Source organism: Grus americana, chromosome 3 (assembly GCF_028858705.1).
Source record: "Grus americana isolate bGruAme1 chromosome 3, bGruAme1.mat, whole genome shotgun sequence".
Lineage (NCBI taxonomy): Eukaryota > Metazoa > Chordata > Aves > Gruiformes > Gruidae > Grus > Grus americana.
The window spans coordinates 35,244,450-35,269,704 of record NC_072854.1 but is presented as its reverse complement, the minus strand read 5'-3'; the positions used below and the strand labels follow the sequence as shown (position 1 = coordinate 35,269,704).

General features: G+C 34.9%; 1 protein-coding gene across 2 annotated transcripts in view; it reads right to left on the bottom strand.

Annotated features, from left to right (window-relative positions):
* SENP6 (SUMO specific peptidase 6) overlaps positions 1 to 25,255 on the bottom strand; it is an 84,563-nt gene that overhangs the window by 32,811 nt on the left and 26,497 nt on the right. Inside the window, exons 3-8 of one of the 2 annotated variants that reach the window (XM_054821324.1) lie at positions 22,719 to 22,782; positions 21,932 to 22,074; positions 15,974 to 16,075; positions 11,109 to 11,129; positions 6,790 to 6,860; positions 4,531 to 4,667 (exon numbers count right to left, since the gene is read on the bottom strand). In XM_054821324.1, the coding sequence (XP_054677299.1) occupies positions 4,531 to 4,667; positions 6,790 to 6,860; positions 11,109 to 11,129; positions 15,974 to 16,075; positions 21,932 to 22,074; positions 22,719 to 22,782 (538 nt within the window). The remainder of the gene's footprint in view (positions 1 to 4,530; positions 4,668 to 6,789; positions 6,861 to 11,108; positions 11,130 to 15,973; positions 16,076 to 21,931; positions 22,075 to 22,718; positions 22,783 to 25,255) is intronic. The other variant, XM_054821325.1, reaches the window with a different exon arrangement.

Sequence of the window (25,255 nt, the reverse complement as noted above, 5' to 3'; positions counted from 1 at the left end):
ACAGTAAATAGAGAAAGCAAACATTAAAATACAGTTATATTTTTTCATTTAAGAAAATGAAAAATATTCTAAGAAGAATGTCATTTGTGGCAATTTTTAAAAAATGATTAACGTTGGACAATTCAGATTTTCCTTCTTGCCTTTTTTCTTTCCAAACGTAAAAGGCTGCACACCGTTCAGATATGTATAACCATCAGCAAGAAGGTCCAGTTATATCACTTCTGTAAAAATAGTTTCATTGGACAAAAATAAAGCAACTTAAGGATCGACGGAGCAATGCTAAAGAAGACTATAAGCAACCTCCTAGGTCATGAAGTTCATTTGCATCACTCCTCAAAAAAAGAAAAAAGAAAGAAAAAGGAAAAAAAAAGAAAGAAAAAGGAAAAAAAAAGAAAGAAAAAGGAAAAAAAAAGAAAGAAAAAGGAAAAAAAAGAAAGAAAAAGGAAAAAAAAGAAAGAAAAAGAAAAAAAAAAGAAAGAAAAAAAAGGAAAAAAAAAAAATAAATAAAAATGAAAAAAAAACAAACAAAAACTAAAAAAAAAGAAAGAAAAAGGAAAAAAAAAGAAAGAAAAAGGAAAAAAAAAGAAAGAATAAGGAAAAAAAAAGAAAGAAAAAGGAAAAAAAAAGAAAGAAAAAGGAAAAAAAAAGAAAGAAAAAGGAAAAAAAAGAAAAAAGGAAAAAAAAGAAAGAAAAAGAAAAAAAAGAAAGAAAAAGGAAAAAAGAAAGAAAAAGGAAAAAAAAAGAAAGAAAAAGGAAAAAAAAAATAAAGAAAAAGGAAAAAAAAATAAAGAAAAAGAAATAAAAGAAAGAAAAATGAAAAAATATGAAATAAAAAGGGAAAAAAAAGAAAGAAAAAGGAAAAAAAAAGAAAGAAAAAGGAAAAAAAAGAAAAAAGGAAAAAAAAGAAAGAAAAAGAAAAAAAAGAAAGAAAAAGGAAAAAAGAAAGAAAAAGGAAAAAAAAGAAAGAAAAAGGAAAAAAAGAAAGAAAAAGGAAAAAAAAGAAAGAAAAAGGAAATACATTGTTTTAGAGTTCAGTATCTCAAAGAAGAAACCAAGACTTCAGGAACAGAAGTTCCCCAAACTTTCAAGAGGAAAGCAGAAGGCTACAAGGGAAAAACATATCCTGTCACTGCAGAGATGTGTTTTGTTGCTCTCTCACGTACTAGGTACCACTCACAAGCGCAGGACTTCTAAGTCTAAGCGATTCAATACTAACACATCAGCTACTGAATGTATACAGAGTTGGACATGTGATACCTGTAGTACTGAAATTTAATGTATGTGGTTGTCTCCTAGAGCACTGAACTCGAATGACATAATCACTGTACTGTGAACTACTGAAGATAATAAATAAATATGTACATCCCACCAAAAATTTTCTGAACCTATTTTCCCCTCACTCCCAGCCATGAACACCTTTCCAATAAAGATGACTTCCTCAGTTCTGGGATCTTCAATGATTTTTAAAAACAAATGTAAAGGCAAAAGTCATATAAGGAGAATATATTATTTTTACAAAATTTTTGTGATTTAACAAAGCTACATATACTGTAGAGAAACAGATACAAAAAAAGCCCAGTGTATAAAATGTATCAGACCTTTAAAACCTGAGTGGTAGTATAAGATAGCAAGTGACATGAAAACCAGCGTTGTGCCTTAGTGCTCAGTTAGAGGATGTAGTCTTTACAAAGACATGGCTAATCACATTGAAGAATTTCAATCAGACATTAAAATATTCAACAGAAGCTACCAATCATACCTGAAGGATCCTAAATATAGAATAACTGCACCCCTCTACCTCAACCACACACCACAAATTTAAAATCAACTTCCTTTCCACGGTTTGAGAGCCTGCATCTTGATGGTAGGGAACAGTGTTTAATTAAGAGGGGCATACTCTTTTTTTAGACTCTATTTTAAGATAAATGACTACTTAAGTAGATGAGTTCTACCTCAATGTGTCTGCCTTATAACTTGTATAATACAGCATTTTTTTAAACTTTGAAATCTGCAAAATACAAATACTATATGCCCTATACAAATACTCTGCCCTATCTCTAAAAGTTTCAGAATCCAAAGCCTTTGTTATTTTTCAGCTTTTTTCTTTTTAGTAAGCACATATGAAGCAGAAAATCCTCCTTCCTTTAAAAACTCTGTACATTTTTAACAATTAGAAAGTGCAACCTGTTATAGTCTAGTAAAATGAAAACCATTTGCACTTTGCCTGACAAGGAGCTGGTTATATCTGTAATTCCTCTGCCATAAAACCATGACCAACACTTTTGAATTGTTCAGAGGTTCCATAAACCTCTGATCGATCATCTGTGCACTTTGGCAACTCATGAAAATGCATATGGTTCATGACAAATACATAAATAATTGTGTTAAATCCCTTTACTGTAAAAAAGGATAAAACTTTTAACCCATTTGAAAGAGAAAATAAACCCAAGAGTTGTGCTAGTGAATTCAGTTGCAGTGAGATCTGTTCTATATCCAGAAAGTGTATCCATAAACTACACAGTCTTACAGGATCATAACTATCTCATGGGATTGGAGTAATGGTTCATCTAGCCCTGTGCTGTACTTTCAACAGTGGTCAGTAGTAGATGGTTGGGAGCACAGGGAATAGAGTAAGGGCATATCCTCCTTATGTGATGTCATTACCAATGTAGACATTTCCTGAATCAGTGGTTGAATTTAAATCAACCTGTTTAATGATGATGTAGCCTCAGAAAATTTTATCAATCCCATTTTGAAATCTCATAATACATTGTGTGAAAAATACGGGGGGTTTCACCTTTTTTTAAGCTTACTACTTGACAGTTTTACCACAGGCACTCAGCTCTCATGTCTGAGAAAAATTAACTGGTTTCCATTCATGACTGTCGGTGTTCTCAACTTCACAGATTTCCAAGATGCACATGGAAAAAAGTACCATATGTAATTATTAAATACTGTTTACAAGTACAATCTGTCTGATGGGTTTGGAAATGAAATCATGCCCCTGGAACAATGTAATCAAGTCTGCCACTTTTTTATCGGGGAGACAGAGAACAGCTTGTTTTAGCAATGTGGTCAGTCAGCTACACGCAGTCTGGCTCAAGGACACCAAGCTGCTGATGCTTCTACGTGCAGCTCCAGCCCTCACTTTGTACATGCATACAGTACAGGAAGTAGATCTGGAAGTCAGTACCATGACTTTGTAATAGGGAGGAATATGCTGAAAGCACACCTCACTTCTAAATGAACGCAGAGTCTTCTAGTTAGAGCCAGGAATTACTGCAAATGGCCTACACAGATCACATTCCAGCCACAAATGATGAGGCTGCTATCCTTCCTCTCATGCTAATTCACATAATTTGTAAGGAAGAAACTCCGTATATTAAAAGATGACATTTGTTAGGTCTTCAGACTGAAAATTGTTTTATCAAGGCAGTGGTAAGATTCCATTTATTTTTAAATTGTTTTCTTCAATGACCACTTCATTCTAGAAGACTTCTGCTTTTGTCCCCTACCTGACAGGACATAAGCAATGAATATTTTACTTCTTTAAACAGACACAAAAAAAGTTATCAATGTAATGATTAAAACAAAACCCACAGAAGTGTAATGTCTTTTGTTTTCAACTGCTTTGTTACTTCGTTACTTAGTTTTTACAGATCATATCTATATCGATACCATATGTAGATCAAAACTTCATCTATTTCCAGTAACATCATACTAACTAAATATATAATGGAAATGCATAAGAGTAGTACCAAGTATTTCATCCTAACAAAGAAATACAGTCTGACTTACTTTCTAATACACAGGAACAAACACAAGCTGATATATATAATAATCACAGATCTACTTTTTTTTTTTTTTTTAACCAAGATCTCCTTACAGCAAGTCTTGCTTTGATAGTCATACAGTGGGACCTGTATGTGGGCATTATGAATCTTCCATAGTAACTTGGGAAGATTATAAGACATATGGAGAGCTTTACAGGAATTTCCAAAATATCTTACATCTCATATTCAGAAAAGTTCCATCTAGACTGGAGAATACCATTTGGATACCTGCGCTAGTTTCACTGAGAAAGAGAGCAACGCAATAAAAGTACTTGCACCTTTGCAGTACTCCTGTCTTTATCGTTATCATCAGTACAGAAAATCAGGACGCTTAAAAAAAATTAAAAAAATAAAATCAAAGAGTAAAATATTGTTCCTCTATTTCAGACAGCAAACCAAAATTATCAGTTTCTGGTTTATTGATCAGTCAATGAATTTAAACACAAGTTCTTTTGCTTTCCAGTGCAACACCTGTTTGTTCAAATCAGAAAATACATATTTCATAACTAGTATCAATATTAACACTTAAATATCTCTATCATTGTAACTTTTTAAAAATTTAATTACGTAAATCTTCCTCCCAACTCTAAGGATTTTTAGGACATCAAATTATTTTACAACTGAATGCCTGTTTTAAAAATATGCATCAACTTTTAAAGTTAAACGGAAGTTTACATGTTTTTAAAATCTAACCCACCTTTAACTGAGTTAAGCATTTTTTTGTAGAAGTCAAGTCAGATTGATATGAATTGCAGTGACGTTTCTGTTGCACCTTTCTCTTAATTTCAGATTCTGACTCTGATTCTGACTCTTCTGTGTTTTCCATTATACTGTCTAAGAGGGAAAAAATGCAAAAATTTTAATAAGAAATGTCTACTCATGTGCTGTTAAAATTACAGTGAACTTATTTCTTTACATACATTAACTTGAACTGACCATAAACATCTTTTTCAACACCCATCAAACTACACTGCTTCAAGTGTCTCTCGATTTCTTGTAAAATTAGAAAAAAAGCCCCAAAGTAACTTTGAAAAATGTTGTTTTATTAATACTATTTCAGTGTCTCTTGGGACAATTTGTAAAGTAATATCTTTGGAGGAGGCTTTGGACTTGAAAATCTATACTAACTTCACAACAACTACAATGGAGCATCCGCTACTGAAAATAGGAGACGATCTGCTGGATTATGCTGATGGTAATTTTCACTAAAAGACTGCTGGTGAATGCATTTAGAATAATTGGAAATGTTCTGTGTAATTAGGATTTATTCCTTCAACACAAGACACAGCAGTACAGTGAACTATACTGCCATACCCTGTTGTACATTGGGGCTTTCATTTAAACAGTGGAAGAGTATAGGAAAAAATATGCATAGAGTGAGATTTTCTTTTTAGAAATACAGTATGTTGTACAAGGGTGCCTTAATTCAGTTTAACGTTAAAGTGCTATTTACAGTCCCTGGTTTGATTGCAGTCTCCATATTGGAACTTTTTTAAGTCTGTATTTTTTTTTAACAGATATGAACACTTTTTCAATATACATACCAATAGTCTCACAAACATCCTACTGTTAGAGGAAATCTCAAAACTAAAGAATGACTTGTTTTCAAAAAAGAAAAGTTAATTTATGTGCAGAACTGATGACGTGCTACTTAACATTAAGCTAAAAAGGCACAGCAGAATAGCTGCCCAGTGAAGACTGCTAAGCAGCTAACAGCAGGTTTACAGACTGTATCTGTAGCTGTACTGACAAAGCTCAACCAAACAGTTGCTTTTCTTTTCTAATTTCACATTTTCCACACCTCAAAGCAAATTGTATTTTCTCTCTTGCACCTCCATCAATGTCCCTAACCAACAACATAAGAACCTATTTCAGTTGAGCTACAAGGCAGTGCTGATGCAGGCTCTTCTACTCACTACCTCAGCACCTGTGTCCTGGTTTCAGCTAAGAGTTAATTTTCTTCATAGTAGCTAGCATGGGCCTATGTTTTGGATTTGTGCTGAAAACAGTGTTGATAATACTGAGGGGGTTTTTTTATAGAGAGAGTGGGTTTGCTATTGCTGAGCAGTGCTTACAGAGTCAGGGCCTTTTCTGCTTCTCACACCACCTCACCAGTGAGTAGGCTGGGGGTACACAAGAAGCTGGGAGGGGACACAGCCAGGACCAAAGGGATATTCCATAGCATATGACATCATGCTTACCATATGGGGGGGGGGGAAGGGCAGCGGGAAGGGTGGGGTGGGGGGGGGACGAAAGGGACATTTGTCTGCCCAAGCCACCGTTACATGCGATGGAGCCCTGCTTTCCTGGAAATGGCTGAACACCTGCCTGCCCATGCGAAGTAGTGAATGAATTCCTTGTTTTGCTTTGCCTGCACACGTGGCTTTTGCTTTGCCTATGAAACTGCCTTTATCTCAACTCACGAGTTTTTTCACTTTTACTCTTCCGATTCTCTCCCCCATCCCGCTGGTGGGGAGTGAACAAGTGACTGCGTGGGGTGCAGCTGCCAGCTGGGGCTAAACCACGACAACCTCAATATACTTCATACCAAGTGTTATTTGCCATGTTACATTTTGTACATACCATAGGTGCTACAGAATCTCCTCATTAATAATTTAATAAGCTGGGGGTTGGGCTCAGACTAGATGATCTTCAGAGATCTGTTCCAACTCCAACAGTTCTATGATTCTAAACTTTCCTAATTTCAGTTGTTTTTAAAATAACTGAAGCCTAATTTAAAATTAATTATAAGATGACTGAACAGGTTGCAGAAATCTATCAAAAAGCGTAAATTCCTCCCTTCATGCACAAACTTGTATAAATCTAGAATGACATGATATAAGGACATAAATAGATATACTAAAGCTTACACAGAGTTTGGCAACACACTCGTCCAAAGCAGGTATTCAAAAAATTATTCTGCTTAAAAGAAATGAGAACTCTAAACATAACTTACCCACTCCTTGAGACCTTGGTAACCTAATGTGGTCTGCTTCTACTTTCTGAAGCTGAGGGGGGTATTCTTTTCTGGAAAATAAATTAGATATATGGTTGCTCTTTTGACACACACCATTATAATTTAGCCAAAATTATACATGAGCAAAATAAACCTGAAATGTATCTGAAAGCTATGAATAAGTAACTTCTCCAATTACATGCTATTTGTACACTTAAAAAAATATTACCAGAATGCTAGGAACAGCTACAGTAAAGGTCTTAGAAGTGTTTCTGATCTAAATCCCCTTTGATAGTAATCAATAGCTCAGGAATCTCTCACTTTTAGACCCAAGTCTTCAAAGACTGAAGCCTGCATCTCCTCCTCCTCATTCACGCAGTACAAGATAGATACTTTTGAAACCCCAAAATAGGAGCAACTATTATTTTAATATTAAAGTAGATTCCACAAGTTCCACAACTTAAAAAACAGGAAGAGAAGATGCAAAACAGAGGAAAGAGATGTGATGTCAAAAATTGTTGTGGCCAAAAAATAAAAAGAACAAGACAGGAGAAGACATAGTTCCTATATATTTGTTTTTAAAATATGATAATATAGACAAATTAGTGGATAATAAAACTTTTGTTGGTATAATTTGCATAACATACATATCACATGCTTTTTGTACAAAGTACTGCAATATAAATCACTGTTGTAAGATTGTTTGAGACTCCTGAAAGACATTTTCAGTTTACACACAAACATGTCAAATCATGCTACTACCAGTAGTATTTCATAACAATAAGTCTTGTTTTGAACATAACCACTCTTAGAAAAATTACTTTCTGTATAATGTTTTAAGTATTAAAAAATTGATATTTAAGAGAAATAATATTGAAACTTTGACATTTAACTGAAAGCAATTAAAACAATATGGTAGATTTAGAATACTAAAATTTCTTTTAAAAATTAGTTTGACAATTCAAGGTCTCTGGACATTTGTAAGTTATGGTTTTTCTTCTAAAAATTGTACAGGTTTATATTACATTTTTACATGCAACATAGTTATCTTTTTAAGATAATAAATTAATCACCATATATTGCTCAGTAATTTTTTGACAATAGCACTGTTTACCGTGTCTGAATTTTGTGTTATCAGCATAGACTCGATACTGATTAAATATATAACCACTTGCAAGAATATGCAAAGGCCAGAAAAACCGATTATCTCTCTTCTCCCACAACATAAGACATTTACTCGTATGCTCATAATGAACCAGTAACACCCAAACCTAAGTTACGAAAACCAGCTCCAAGTCAACTGAGGCTTCCCAACAGAGTTTTACTTGCTCAGCAAATCAAGGTCAGGTTTGAAGTTGCTTTGAGTTAGAAACAAAAGCAAAGACAATTTTAAACACTACTTAATTGTAGATTTCATCTGAAAAAAAAATTGCTTTCTTGGAGTCAGTAACAGCCCTCTCACAAGAGGGCAGCGACTTGAAGCACCTCCTGCTAGTTTCCTATCCTGACCTCTCCCAAAAGGCAGAGCCTACCACCACAAAGTTTTTACAGATGTTAAAACAAAGCCCCTCCCCTCAGCATGATGGTTTTTGCCATTTGAACAGCTGCAGATCCATCAATACCTTCTCCAGTAAAGTACTTGGTACACTGAGAGGTTTAATTATGTGTGAGTGCAGAAATGGAATGGAAACTAGTGGGTTTTTTTTAAATCAAACATGACACTTATCTTTAAAAAGACTGTTTGGAAAAGAAAAAAATTGTTATAAGAGATTAAAAAACTTCAAACACTTCAAAACAAATGCCTTCTTGCTGTTACAGCCTAACTTAAACTAATAGTCTCCTGTTTCAAAAAGGATAAACGAAGAATCAAACAGCTAAACAGATCAAGATGCAAGACTATCTACACACTGTGTCTAATAGAAAAAAACAAGAAATACAATATTGATTGCTGTTCCTGCCATCCTAGCAAATATTAAAAATACACAAATTTTTTTGCCTGTTTCCTAAAAATACTTCTTATGAGATTTAGATTTTGGTTGAAGAACTAGGCTCGATGCTCAGAGATTAAATCATTTTAAGCATCTTATCCATTATAAGCGGTTTTTATTTTAGCACCTTTAAGTACAAGTAAGGTAGACCAGTATTTGATAAAAACAACCTCAAGAAGCAGTAAAGCATCAAACAGCAAAACACTGATTGCGAGACCAAAAAAGATCAGGCTCTTCCTGCAACAGATGTGACAAAAATACTGAGGTAATCTGGACTGTGGAGAGTCCTGAACTTCTGACACATTTTAAAAGCTAAATGGCACAGCACTCTTGACTAAACATGTTTTGCCCAGACAGAATGGTGTCACTGATTTAGTATTGTCAGCACACATTCAAGATTACTGCCATATTCCTTTGCTGATGGAATTAGACCTTACTAGAGCTTCACCTTGGGCTGGCAGACAGACCTCTGTGACACCCTCCAGCCAAAGTGAAATTTTCATATTAAAATTTCTTCTCTAAGGGGAAAAAAAAAAGGGGGGGGCGAGGGCAGGACACAGACAATTTCTGTCTGTGCCAGAAAGCAATAAACCTAAAGAAACATCTGGATCTGGGAATTTAGGATATAATGCTGTCTTAGGTCAGAGCTTTCAAAACTACCCACAATCTGTTATGAGTCACATCAAAAATACCATGTATGTGCAAGGCTGCACCAACTCCTAACTTTGTTGAGGTGGCAGCATGCACAAGAGTTGTGTTTAATGCGCAGCCTGGCTTTTTGGGAGGCTGCCTTATTCTGCCTTTCCTCACGCTACCTCTGTATTCTGCAACTTGGAGGTATACCACTGCAGGCAGCCTGATGGTTTCTACATCATTACACAAAACCAGAGTAAAGCACGATAAGACAGGAAGCATCAAGCTGCTGAGGTAAGATTTACCTTCAGCGTGTCTTACAGGAAAAGTAGAGTACAAAAGTTAAAAGCTGAAAGAGAGAAGGAGCCACACAGCGAGTTGGGTTTTTAGTATACAGGTCAGCAGCCCCATTTGGCCCAGAAAGCCAGGAGTTGCAGCTGCACTTATCATGATGATAATGATTAAAACTAAATTTAGTAGTTCCTGCCTAAACCATCTTCCTCTGCTAGGAAAGCACCAAAAAGCAGGGAAGTAAAAAAGAACATATCCAATAGTACTAGATTATGAAGCAGCAGGTGTTCCCAAGGGAAAATGAAGATCACCAGCATGCAACTCAACCCTAGTCTTCCCATCACGTACAGTACCAAAATAAAAACCTTAATAGCTGAATGGCTAAGAACATAAATGCAGCACAAAGAAAAACAGGAAAAAAATACATGAACACAAAGCCCAGGCAGTGAGAGGATGACCAAATCCCTTCTCAGAGGGCCAAAACTAACTGGTGAGTATCTCTCTGGTATTTAAGAAATAACAAAAGGCAATAAAACAAAAAGGCTCGATTTTACTACTGAATTTGAAATAAATCTAAAAAATCCTGAATTCACAAAGAACAGGTCTACACTAGATTTCTGTGTTATTTATATCATTATTGGTTAAACATTATATATACTGTTTAAACAATTCAACCTGATATCAAGCATATACTGCCAAAACCCACCTACAGACAGGATGTTTACAAAAACTCAGTAAATTCATTACTATCAACAAAACATTTACACTAACATATAAATTTAAGCTAAAAAGAAAGAAAAACAAATGTATGGCATTTCATATTGCTAACAAAATATTAACAGTAGTAAAACAGATGCAAAAGGAGTGAGAAATAAGCTTTACAGTGTGCCTGATACTGCTATACATTTTCTGTTAACTGCTTTAACATATATACTTCATGAACAGGATGTTCACAGTAATACAATAAAAACCTTTAATGCCATTCAAATCAAACTGAGATGATACAGCAAAAGGTGTGAAACACCCTACTAAGATATGCTTCAGAACCATTCTATTAAACAAAGTTTGCTGCTCTACAAAAAGAATTAGCAGTGAATTCTTAACTTCCAGAGAAAGTTGAAATTTTTCTATTTTCACATTGGATATATAAATAGATAGACAAATTTCCAGTGGAAACGTACCCAAAGTTCACATTAACATGGCATTATTTAGACATGGATGTAAAGGTCCTTTTTCCGTAAAAGGGAGTAAGTGAACCACAAAACCAGAACAAAACCAACCAACCCCCTTCACACATGAGCAGATATGATTGACTGGATTGAATATTCTTTAACTAGCATTGACAAAGCACAAAGTTCATTTTCTTAATGCTTATTGCCATGCTCATTTCATCAACAGTAAGCTTACCTTTCCTTTCGGTCCAGATTGCTTAAAATATGAAAAAAGAAAAAAAAATATAAGATGCAAAGCCCCATATGTGTTGCACATCATTCAATTCAAAAGTTATTAAATATAAACTATAACTGTTTCATTGCCTCTTGCACTCACTGGACTAGTTTTCAAATTACCATTATCATTATTTTTCACAATATTTTTGTAACAGTAATTATAAACGCACAAACAAATGTTACTTCACAGACAGCAATGGTCAGTGGTCTAAATACGACATTGTCTTGCCTCTTTTTCAACATGTAAAATTTGATTAATTCTGAACTCAACTTGGTCATCCCACTTAATTCACCACGATGTAGAACCCGACATAACAGAATCCTAATACATGAATTAAGATCAAGCCTCATTTCCAACCCCCGATCACCATGCAAAAGAAGATAAAACAAATTTATGTAACACCTTGTTTCCAACTATTCAAAAATATCTAAGTGTTTAAACTGAGAAAAAAGTAAATTAGAAAGCACTACTTTAATATTTAGGAAACCACATGAAACCAGCTACTGGACAGAGCAGGATAAAAAGAAGCAACGAGCCTCCTCCTGAGGTTTTGGCTAAAAAGAATCTCCAAAAATATTTAAGAATTAGGGCAACTAGTTTCAGAAGCGTCTCCTTTAACATCAATGAACGTAGCTGGTGCCCACAACTCAAGTCCTTTGTATACCACAACTGATATAAAAATAGATCTAACTAAGCACAAAGACAACTTGCAAACAGTATCTTTATCTCTCCTGCCTTTTCAAAACTTGCAATGTAGAATGCTGTAAGCTTTTAATCTACATGGCTGTTCCTCCCAAATAGCAAAAGCCTAACAAACTTCTATCATATGTGCTTTACACTAACACTATTCTAAACCAGAACAAATTCAAACTGTTTCCTGTTTTACTTCAGTCAAATTAAACAGAGTAATAATACTACAGAGGAATATAAACTCATTTGCCTTTCCTTTTCACAAACAGAACATTCACAAGAACAGAGCATATTCTCTCTCTTTGCTACCTAGAGGAATGGTAGGATTGAAAGTAAACCAGGTAAGAAGGTAATCCTGATAATCCTACAGAGTGCAATATGAAAACAGACTCAGTCTCCACAGTGCTCTGGGTTCTGGGAAGTAAAAGGAATACAAAACTGAATATGACCGCTGCAACTCAGACTGGGGTGGGGGTTATCAGTCAATGCTGCATGAAAGTGGGAAAAAATTGCTTCCAACTGGAGCTAGCCTTTACAAACAATAAACACTGGTTTTGTGCAGGTCATATCTGAGTTCATAAATCCAGTCAGATCCAAGCCATGTCCATATGGACCCATATCTAGTATCTTTGTATCCTTGGCACAGTTAATATGTAACTCGGATTAACTGTTTACAGGTGTTGTAAAGAGTCACACTGTTAAGAATTGTAAATTTTAATGCTAAGAAAACTTAAGGCAGGGAAAAAACCTCCAGAATGCCTGATACTGTACGTTGTGATTACATTAGATGCCTCACTTGCTTCTTTCAAAATCTCATATTTATGTAATACATTTAAGAGAATTCTCATTTTTACATCTCAGAAAGATTAAGAAATGAGAATCCTGGACAGATCCAGAAATTATAATGAGCAGTGTCCCTACGAATTGCTTCATGCAGCTCATGCATAAGATTTGTTAGACATGCTGTGCATACATGCTACTCCGATGCCAAATCTTAGAGAACAGTCAGTCAATAGCATAAGATAGAACTATGCATCCATTAAATGAAGAAAAATAGTTTGAACCAACTATAACACTAGGCTAAGCTGTATCTGAAAATCTGCTGTATCAGAAGCGAACGAATTTTCATTTCATCCCCGGATTCCACTAGAAAAAACATGAATAATACTTATCAAAATATTATTTTGAAATGCCCAATTTTGTTCTACTGGAAACTTATATTTTAAATATGAGTGCAACAGATATTCAGACAGAATTTAAATTAACATGCATGTGCAAAAAAAGTTGGAGAAAAAGACATACAGTACACATCACAAGCTCCAAATTCAACTCTATATAGAGATCACAACTGAGTTTCATAATTAGCTGCCCCATGTGACACCATCCCCACTCCAAGAACCCAGTATAAATAACAGAATCTGTAACATCAGTGCCAGAGACTCAATGTGCTCAGAAGTAATTTAATCATGTTTTTATTTTTGGTTATCCTTTCAATAATCCACTATAGATTTAAGAACAATATGTTGGGTTAGTTAAAACGATTTTCCCCATGTTGTTACTGATCACCATACTGTAAAACAATTCAATAAATGCAAACACTGTAAAAGAACACAACTTCATGTTGCCTGTAAATTAGTATAGGAAAAAAACCCCAACACCTTAGAACTCAATTTCTGTGCTACCAGTTTTTCTTTGTCTTGATATATAACTAGAATTTTATTCTTGGTTTGCCACTCACATTTTCTGCATATACTCCTTTCTGAGGAGACACCATCAGAATTTACTTTTAAATTTGACTGTTGTCTAATGTCAATAAAAACCAGTAAAAAAAAGGTATTAAATCACAAACAACTAAAAATATATGACAAAAACCCAACTTACCCACTTTATATGCACTGGAATTTTGTATTATGAACAGTTTTAAATAGTCCTATTTTAGTTTGGTTTTTTTTTTCTAACAACTATTGTTTCCACATTCATAAACCTCCATTTTCATATGAAGAAGTCCCCCTTCTTTTTTAAGTAAAAAAATATAGTGTGACAGGAGGCCACATTCTATACATTTTTAAATCCCGTAACTCAGAAATAGATTTAGAAGCTTTTAAAAATTAGTTAGTTGAGTCAACTGGCAAAAGATACTGGGATTAAATATCCTTTGCACAGTTCCTCTGTAAGCTCACCCTCAGTCAATTAGATCATGCTGGTTCTGACATCCTCCAGTAGCAAAACATTGCTTGGAATTGTTATGACTGTTTCCTGCCTTTGAAACTCCTAAAATATTCTTAGCGTAATAGTTAATTGTCTGTTGTTAATGTAAATGAACTAAAAAACAACCCTAAAAGAAAACGTATTTAGAAACATTCAAGATGATTACTATCCAATTACTTCATGCAATATTCAGCTTGCCTATATTATGCATTAGTTTTCTTTCTGCGTGTCACACATATGAAGTTGCTACTTTCCCCCCCCCCACATTACATTGTAGGTTTATAAAGAAGCAAGTCCCATAGGTGAGAAAGGCAAGCAGGCAAGTCTAACATCCCCTCAAGATTAAGAATCTCTGGAGTGGACTCTCTTGCATGCTGAAAAAAGCCTACAGCACTGAACTAGGTAAGATGAATCCATGTTGACTGGCTGTTTCAGAGTCATCTTACAACAAAGCTTAATCAAGTACACTAATATTATTGAGGTCAATATTCAGAGATCCAAGAAAAAGCAGTCTTGCATGGTTTTGCTTACTTCAAATAATTTTAATTAGCACTGCAGATCAAGATTTTATCCCTTAGAATTACCAAAAAAAAAAAGTGAAAGATAAGGGCATGAATGCTTAGACATGCCCCATGTTTTCCTCAATGGAACACTGAACAAAAATATTCTAAACAGGACTGGCATGTAAGAAGAAATGAGCACAGGTGGTTCAGCATAAACCACACTGAAAACATGAATTTCATCTTTTAGTTTCATTTGTGGGAAAAGTTCCTGCTTAGTCATCCCTGCCTTGCAACGATGGGAAGAAATATAAAGAAAATGGAGATGTCTACTACTGCATCTGCTATTACTAAAGGGAAGGAAATGTCCGTGCTATTTTCCATTCACAGATGATAATACAGTTTGAAATAGAAGGACGCAACAATGGTGTAGGTCCTCAGGGACAGGACTGCAAAATCCATTTTTCAGTCTGTTTCTTCAATGCCAGTTTACCCTAATGCACGTTTGGATCACATCATTCATCCTCATTAGTATATGGGCTTTGTTTTTCTGAAGATAGCAAATGAAAGTGAGGGAAGTGGGATGAAAAGGAGGATGATGCCTACATATGATCCCACACCCCAAAAAATCTACACAAAAGACAGGAAAAAAGGGGGCAGAAGAGGGACGCTTCAAAATGCTGACAGACTGAAGCAATCATGTGGGCTGGTAGAAATTCAAAAAATTTATAGATAAAAAGAGCTCTGAAAGGATAAATTTTGAAAGAAAATTCATTAAAGCAATGGTTAGCTCATACATTTGACACACATTGGGTGTGAAAAGCCTGCAAAAAAAATTTATAAAACAACCCCACAAGTTATAGAAGTCTGATGTACTTTTAAGTTTTCAAAACAATGAAGCTTAATTTAGCATAGCTGAGTAAGATTCCCCCATTTCCAGTCATCCATTCTAACATCTATTTATATAAATGCAAAACCTTGCTTCTGTGAGATGTCCCAGTTTATATGTTTTATTTACAGACTACATATGATCAATAGGTCTATAACTTAAATCTTCAGATGGATCCTATACAAGCTGGTGAATTAATATCTGATGATCATGTTGTCAGTTATATAAATTAGTACTGCATACTATGTTTGTCCATTTCAAAGTATTTTCTAAATATATTTACATTAGCAGGTGCTCTCCTACTGGATATATGTCATAGTGTGATTTAAAATTAGTAAATTCTAAGATTATATAAGTCCTAAATGGTAAGTTTTATGAAATTTTAGTAATTAAGATCAAAGCTCATCATCAAGAATGCACCATGTAATTACTTATGTTTCCTTAAAACTCTTCACAGCATAAGGAAAATCACAACATACAAAACCAGAAAGGACTTTTTACAATGGGAACATCCAGAGAAACACAAGTAGTCTTACCTTTGGGCTGCTGTTTTTACTACTGCTGTCTGTGCATGCGCATGGTGAAAACGTCTGCCATGTACCACAGTTACAGGACAAGACATATTCTGAGCATTTTCACTGCAAACAAACAGAAAAATGGTTTAAGAAAAGACTCTGTTGTATTTGCATATTGTCTTAGCTAAAAATTGTGGTGTCCTGTTTCTACAATAACAGCCATACAAAACCAAAAATCAACAAAGTATTTCTGAATCAATAATACAGCTTGTTAGGATCCTCTGACAGGCATAAACACATTCAGTCCTAGAATAAAATAGACAAATAAGAATATACACAATGTTATTTCTTTTCCTGGAAGGAAAATTAAAGATCTTTTAAAATTTTATCACCATCCAAACCACTGTGAACCAGTTTTCCTTTACTCAACACTGTCATTGCAAAAAGACACTGCCTTTTTTTAACAAATTATAACCACTTACAATAATTTTATACTTCCATCTATACATTTTATTAAGGCATAATATAAATTTCTTTAATATGACTTAAAGAGCATAACGTGAACAGACTGAATTGCACATTCGGGAATTTCCCTCATTACTCATAAGGGAAAACAAATGCAGCAAATTTATGGATGTAAGATGGCTGGTAACTGAAACAACACAACACATCTCAAAAAAAAAAAAAGATTCTCAAGTGCTCAAAACCATTCTATGATTCCACGATTCTAAATATCTCAGCAGGACTCTGCAGAGAGACAGCATATTCATCAATGTCTTTGAGCATTTCTTTGGTTTCTTCATTTGTTGCTTTTTGACACTTTAATCTCATTGTTATGTAAAACAATTAATTCTGGACAGAAGATTACTTCCCATTATCATCTCTAGTAAAAGCTGATATAAAGATACAGTAGATCAATAATATAGTACTCCTTCAAAGATCGTGAGACCCTAACAATCATCCTGCATGTTTCTGGGACAGGACACACAGTACTACATTTGAAATGTAAAAAAACCATGCAACTTTTAACAGAGAGCATGTTGATAATGCAAACTGTTTCAAATTATGGAAATACAACACTTAAATTTTGCTTGTAAAATTGCTTGGAAATTTTAATTGCACTAACTAAAATGATGTGAAAAAGCATTCTGATTGATTCAAAATATTTCTCAGAAATATTATTCAGCAGAAGTTTTGCTCCTGCTGTTTGTTCTGTTACGACCAATGAAAAAAACCAGAAGTACCAGAATTTCCCCAAAAGCTGGCAACTAATTCCTAATCCTTCCTTTACATTCCCCCAAAAGATGAAAGCAAGCAAAACGCTAGCTTGCTTTTTAAATTTCTTTTCAGTTTAGCACTACAAATCCTTTTGGGAGCCTTAAATCGAGTATCGTAAGTCAGTATTAGAAGTGTTCAGAGCGTTTCTGACTGATCCTAAGATGACTGTTATGATCTGACTGATTGTGAACATAACAGAACAAGACCTATCAAAGCCAACCAAATGGTAAAACTGTCTTTTCTGAAATATGAAGTTTAGAAACATCGTAAATGTTCTGAATTAACAGTTCAACTTCCTCAGAACTAACTTAACAGCGACCCATTCAATCACCAACCTCTTGAAAGCAAACACATTCATCCCACATGCTTCCAAATCAAGACTATACAACTCCAGCTGGTCAGTCATCATCCAGACTAATTTACAGTCAACCTTCTGTTTAATGTTGTCACCTGAGAAATAAAAAGCTGACAGCTACACGCCCTAAATACTTTAGGGTGTCTGAAATGCTCTCTGGCTTCCAGTTTAACGTCTTTGAAAGGGATACTAGGAAAGAAAACACAAGCAGAGTGCAAGAATGCCTTCTCAAATACTTAAGACTTAAGGAGTTTAAACAAGCAAGCAAGTCTATAACCACATCTATCTCATGTTTTACCATTTTACTTGTTGAAACCGAGTTTTGCCAAACTATCAGATTGGGAAACTTGAAGTCTTGTGCCCCTGTAGCAAAGCAGTGCTTCTGCTTTCTGCCTCACACTCAAGTAGTGAGAAACTCCAATAGGTGCTGGAATAGAGTATTGCAGCTTGCTGGGTGATCAGATTTGAGTCAAAGCAGACTGTTCTAGATGGCACACTTAAATGGTTCATATGGTGTCAGATATGCTTCCAAGTTGGACAGCTGTAAAATACAATCTGCTCTATAATCCTGTTCTTTGAAAAGAACATACCCAGTGCAGACAGAATCACCAGAAAACATAAACGTGAAGTTCTAGCAAGTTGCAAAATGGGCACATCTGAACTGAAATCTGGGTTTGCAAGTTTCAGCACAGTTTCAAGAAAACTAACATACAACACTAAAACCAGGGTGATGTAATGGTTAGAAAGTTCCTTGAAAGAACAAATGTTCTAGAAGTCTCAAAGAACTTAAAATATATTAATGATGTATCTTATCACTCATTCCCTGAATTTTAGGGAATATTGTACTACAATAACACTAATTTGAGACAAGACCCACCAATCCGAAGAGGTTTTAATCCCTATTCTGCAGACAAGGTGCAAAAAGAGACTTCAACTTTGTCATAAAAATCACAACGAACAGCTCAAGAATCTCAAGTATCTGATCTTCTTATGCTTCATCTAGTAGCTTAATTGCATGATCAACCGTCAGAACCTTCCATGCTGCAATGTCAAAGTGAACACACCACCAATCTTCACTACAGACAGTGACTAAGTAACAAACCTTTACTGATTTGGGGCTTTTGCTGTGATACATGTGTTATGAAAGACAAAACCCTATCGCAATTAAGGTATTAAATCAAGATAATCACTTATAGCATAATCACATTTCCAAGCAGACTTAGTGACCAAAATCTGAAAAGGTGTTAAATAATGTTGGTACTGTTAGTTTTCACAGAATCACAGAATGGCAGGGGTTGGAAGAGACCTCTGGAGATCATCTAGTCCAACCCCCCTTGCTAAAGCAGGTTCACTTAGAACTTTAAATCAAAAATTCAGTGTTTATGGCAGTCACTGTGGCCTATGCACATCCATTATTCCCCATTAAATTCCTTCAATAATGGCAGTTTATTAAGAAGAAGGTGGAGACTTATATTTTCCAGTTAAATTCAGCATGCAGCTCAGTACTAGTCAGAAGGTGGATGCCTGCTTTCGAAGTAGATGATGTGACCTTTAAGTAAGGTAATAAACATGCAACAGATTTTACTTTCTTTTGTTGAATTTCATAAATCATACCAGGTCTCATGTTTATAATGCAGTATTTGTCAATAGAAGGCAGTCCCAATCCAAGTAACAGAATGTCTCAACTAAATGTTTAGACTGTCTAAAAAACCCTCAGCAATTATTTACCTTGAAAACAAAATAAAAGCCACATACCTTTCTGGAACTTAAAAACACACACATACACAGTCAAGTACGACTGCTTTAATAGAAAAGGGAGAAAAACTACATAGTAAGGTTGGATTTCACTACAAATCCTACAGCCAGGCAGAAGAAAATTCTAGTATCCAAAGGATTAGAGGAATCTTATTTTAAATGGTTATGTGTACTCAAAACAAGCAACAAATATAATGTACATGCACAGGCTTCTTCACTACTAAAACAGAGCAAAGAAGTCCTGACAGATTTATAACAGGCATTTTTATCTTTATGTCTATGTTCAAGAACAGAATCCTAAAGAATGGAAGTAAACTGGATGATTCCATGAGAACCGGCCAATCTGAACAGCAGCAAGACAGAAACCTGGATATAATCTTATAAATCCGCTGTGTGTACTAAAAATTAAAGAATGAAACACAAAAAATCATTTGCATAGCATAAATCAAGGATAATGAAATATTATGCAAGTTTTTACAAATGTAAAAAGAATTAAAAAAAAGGGATGGAAGTACCCATGTTCAGTTAGCAAGAGCTGCCAAGGAAGTGCTTGAATGCGTGGAAAAATAAGAGACCCCTGTGCAATGACACAACTTTTAACCTGTAACAAAAAACCCCTGCCATTATTAAATCTATTTTATTTAAAAAAAGCTTTTAAGTTCCAAATAACATCCTGTTAACCTACAGCAGAAACCAAGACATTGTCTGTATTCCCATCAAAGGAAGGGAGGGAAAATGTAGATGCACTCTTACAAAAAGCTCAGTGAAATCTTTTTTTTACGTGTCTGATCATGTCTGATCTGTGGATCTCCTCTGATCAGGTCTGAAACGTCATGGAGAGAATATAACGTTTGCTTTTATATTTCATTGGACATTGGGAAGGCACTGATTTTGCTTTAGGTTTATACAAACAAACCTTATACACCAAAATGCTACGGGCAGAGATCAATTTTTAAACAGTGATGGAATGGGAGAGATTAATACTTTTATATAAGTCTACATGCCTTTTTTGTCTTCATTAATAAAAATTTAGCTAGAAATCATGACTCTTCAGACAAGTTCATTATTGAAAACTTAATACAATGTAAATAAAGTATTAAAGACAGACACTTAAGCTTATTCAGAATAAACTACTATATAATACTTCATATCCTGTAGTTACTGTTCCAAACATACATTACATATACCCAAACAATCCCCTATACAGTGGCATGTTGGTCATAATGACAATAACTTGAACTATTACCAGTGCAGAATTTTACTCATCACTGAAAGTTCCACTGTTCTTTGTCAAAACTAAGCCACTAAAAAAAAGAATGCAGCATAAGAATATCCTTCATTCACCTAATAAGCTAAACTATTTTTATGTGGTCCTTACAGCCATAGTCCCTAACAAGAAAATGTTCATAAGAGGTCTTATTTTATCAGAAAATCAGGATCTGTGGGGGTTAGTTTTGTTTTGGGTTTGTTGTTTGGTTGTTTTTTTATTTAAGAGCATCCATGAATTTAAGACCATCCAGACCAGCTACAGAAAAACTAAATTAGAGCAGTATGTATCACATTTGGTTAAGGCAGCGGGTGAAGGGTCATCTAGGTTTTGAAATTCAACAAGATAGATTAATATGTGGGAATAGGTTACAAGTACAACATAAAGGCAAGAAGAGTCCTTATTTTGACTGAAGTATGTACAACTCTTGTATTCGTTGTACTCTATCAAACCCATGGACCACCAGCCCAGACTGGAAATTCTGGATTTGTTCCCTGCACATCAGGCTCAAAGATCAGAACAGCAGGAGAGGACACACATCACATAGAACTTCAAGGATTTCCTCAAGTGATTCTGTGATAAGAAGGTCCCAATAACTGACAATGCTCTAGGAATCAGCATGCAAGAATGAAGACAATCCTGAATGAAGACAATCCCTCATACAGCTACACGAGTTAGATATTTGATGACTGGCCCAACCATAGCTAGCTATCTTACGAACTCTTCCTTCCTGCAAAGGTAACCAAATTGAGTGCACTTTAGCAATATGAAACACTCCTAGAGAAAGGTACGTGAACATATAAATTTTTATTATACACTAAATAAAGAGATCAGTCTGTTACAAGCTAGGAACTGTAGTAACAAGCAAGTACAGCACTGAATGCTTAAACATTGTTTCTGTCAGCTCTAAATGCAAGTGACAATCTCAGGCTGTCATGTAGGAGTATGGATATTTGCTGAATCCTTTAAAGGAATAGTCCATGACTTCTAAATCAAATGATATCTTGCAGTAAAGAAAACAGAAAATGCATCCTGATTTAACCTTGGCAATTCAGCATCATGAAAAGATGAAATTCTTGATGGGGAAATATTCTTCTACCTGCTAGCACTGTATACAGGAAATAACAGCACATGCAGACAATATTGGTAAGGCACTGACAAGTATACCAGTGAGTGCTCTGTTTTAATTATCTTCTGGCATTTTACTAATGTGCTGTTTAACATTTTGGAAGAGGAAAGACCTTAACAATCTAGCTCTGTTCATTTAGAATTGATGTACATTAATGACCAAGTAGGCAAGTAAACATAAAACTAAATGTAGTACCTCAGTTTCTTGCTATTTCCCATCATGTTGAGGCCAATTGAGTTCCCTTTAAAAAGTCTCAAGCTTCCAGCTTTGCCTCGCCTTGCATATGTTTTTATGGAATCACCACTGGTGCCGACAGCTCCGGGCCGACAACGAAGTGACTGTAACATGAGAATTCACATATATTAAAATACTCGTATAAAAGCTAAAAGGAAAAAACAAATTGCAAAATATTTCTATAAATGTTACTTTGACTTCATTTTCAGACTGCTTTTGTACCGATTTTCATGTAAAATACACCCCATCTACACCCTTACTCACTAGGCATGTTACTAAACAAAATACGAATATTTTCAAAGTATTATGAAGCACCTTGCAGTAGTAAGCTATTTCAGTATACATCAAAAAACACAAAAAGCATGGCTTTTGCCTATGTATCTTCTCCTTTTATATATACATATACACACACACATATATGCATACAAAATTGGGAATCTGACAGTAAGTAATCACGGTATATAATGATAAATATTTTTAATTTAAAAATATAATCCCTTTAATGATAATTGTCTAAACTCAAAACTAGTTATTTATGGTCAAATTTTTAGAATACTATACAAACCAACAAGAGTATAGGAACAGAGGAACAAAACCAGTAAGGGTAGACAGATAAACAGTTTGTGCATATTTTGCTACATCAACACATAAACTTTCATTTTGTAATACCGCACAGATGACTATGACAAGTTGTTTGAGAACCTAGCAAGCTTTAAAGATACATTTTCAGCATAAACAGAGTACTTACCTTTCTTTCTTCATTAGGACTGAAAGGCCCATCACTGTCATCTAGGCTGAGCAGATTTGCCTCACTAGATAGGTGTGGGAGAGAAAAGTAGATACATTGTAATGCAACAGAGCACCAGCAAAACATTTTAAGCACACAAAGGGCTTTTTTTTCCTTCCCTCTTAAATTTCAATGTATCACATACGCATGGTAGATATATGCCTAACACAACAGGAACAAAAAGTGGGCAGGGTAGTGATCCAGTTGCATCATGTGAACTTGAAGTATACATTATTTCACAAAAAGTAAAATTAAAAGGATGTTATGAATTCAAAATAGAGAATACTACTGAACCTTCAATATTGTTAAGGCAATGTTACTGACAACATGAAAGATTCTATACAACCCTATGCGTAAATTGAGTTAAATACTAAATTAACCTATAAAACATAGTACTAGTTTGTTCATGAATATCAATGTTCAAGTATGTAGTTTAAAACTGCAAACTTCACAGTGCTTTAGGAGAAGAACTTACATATTACTAAATTTTAGCCCATGGCAATCACTGCCAAAATGTGTCTTTCTAAAAATAGTGTATTCAATTTGGCTCAACTGCTCATTAAAATGTGTTTCTTTAGTACTTCTGTGTCTGTGATCTTCAACAATTATAATGGGGAAGATACAAAAAAAGAAACCCAGCCCATGACACTGTGAAAACGTACTCTTTTCAGTAATAGGCAATTATCCTCAAATAACCTTAAGTATTTTAATTAAAACCCCAATCATACATTTTATACTGACAGCAGCTAGATCGGGCTAACACATTCTTGCTTCCAGGAGAAGCAACCTGCAGATAAACCCTTCTCGTCAATCCTGATAAGGTTACTCTTCTCTTGGCTGTAACAAAATAATGTTTTAGCCAACTTGTAATCACGTGGTTTTGGGGGGGTTTTGATTAAGGCCATTCAGGCAGAAATTACTGAAGAATACAAGTAGTTATGCTAGAAGGTCCAATGAACAGCTACAGAAAAGAAACAACGATGGAGGTGAAGGTGAAAACATTTCTTAGCTGCAGGTATGACATGTTGACTGCAATATATGTAATGACTTTAGCTCTTTATACATAAGGTAACCACTCAGTACTCTGCCCACCCCACCCCAATTTCCTAAAAACTTCTTCCACACACAAGATTCCCCTTCATGTTACAATTTATTCCTTCATCTTAAATAATACAGACATCCCTACATCAAATAGAATAAAAGAAAAAAGTCCTTGACTCATAGGGTGAAAGAATTGCAGACCCAGAATGTTTATGAGATAAGATTGTGTACCCAGTTGGTTTTGATGTGGCAAGAATGATGTAAATGTCAACATTTAGCCAGTGGCACTATTTTCCTGGTGTTTACGGACCACAACAATTCTAGGTGCTTAATGGTAAAAAGAACAGTGCAGGGGATCATCACTGATTTCCAATATAAAGTGTCACAGAGTACTGCTGTACTTCTGTACAGACTATCCATGGATATTAGATTTTTAAAATACTGTAACAGGTTTTTTAAACTCTCTTTCAGGATAGATTACTCTTTCAAGGGAGACTCACTGAGCTTTCTCAACCCTTCTTCAGAAGACAATGAGTTTAACCATTTCAGAAACTTTCCAGATCCTAAAGAATAAATGAAACACTGCAGCACAGACATGAATAGCAACCTATGGTACCTGCAGCTCTGGCATTCACCTGCTGTGTTGACCTAGCCAGATCATTGTACCGCTAGACACATTTTCGTTCTTCAGCTCCAGCTCCCACAAAAATCATGACAATTTTTAAAATGCCCTTGTACAGCAGCTAGACTTTTAGAGCTCTGAGATGCCACAATACTGCAACCATTTTAACAAAGGGTGTTTGGGCAGGTGAGAGAGAAGGTTGACAGATTACAAATGAACAAAATACAGAAAAAAATCCTTAAATCAAACTGAACAAGAACAACTCTTATGATCCAACTAAGATGACATGACCAGAAAACTATTTGGGAATTGGATGTTTTCAAAGAACCATTTTTTTTAGATTTTAAGGAATGCAAAGTATATGCATTAGTACCAGAAAGGCTGTTTTTTCAGAGAGCAGAATACATAGCAACTGAGTAATGTCTATTTGCTCATGTATCACATGCTTACAGTTGCCTGCTTAAAAGATGCAATTTATACAGACAGGAAAAAACCCCACATTATACCACACTCCCACGTACCAGACAATAACATTTTAACACTACTGAAATGAAACCACAGTTGTCCTGCTGAGAGGAGGCTATGCCTCCACACTTTGTCACTTTTAATCAAGGAACCAGAGAGAGATATTTTCACATTAGAACAATAATTTCTAACTTTTCAATACTTTAATTAAAATTTTGTAACAAATAGAAGTTAAGTCTTCACTAAAATTAAGAAAAAAAAATAGAAGTAATTCAGGTGAACAGGGTTTTTTTCCAAATGGGAGTTCATAATTATGCATTCAAATTTAGGCATTGAACAAAAAAATTCTGATTTTTTTCAATTAATTGAA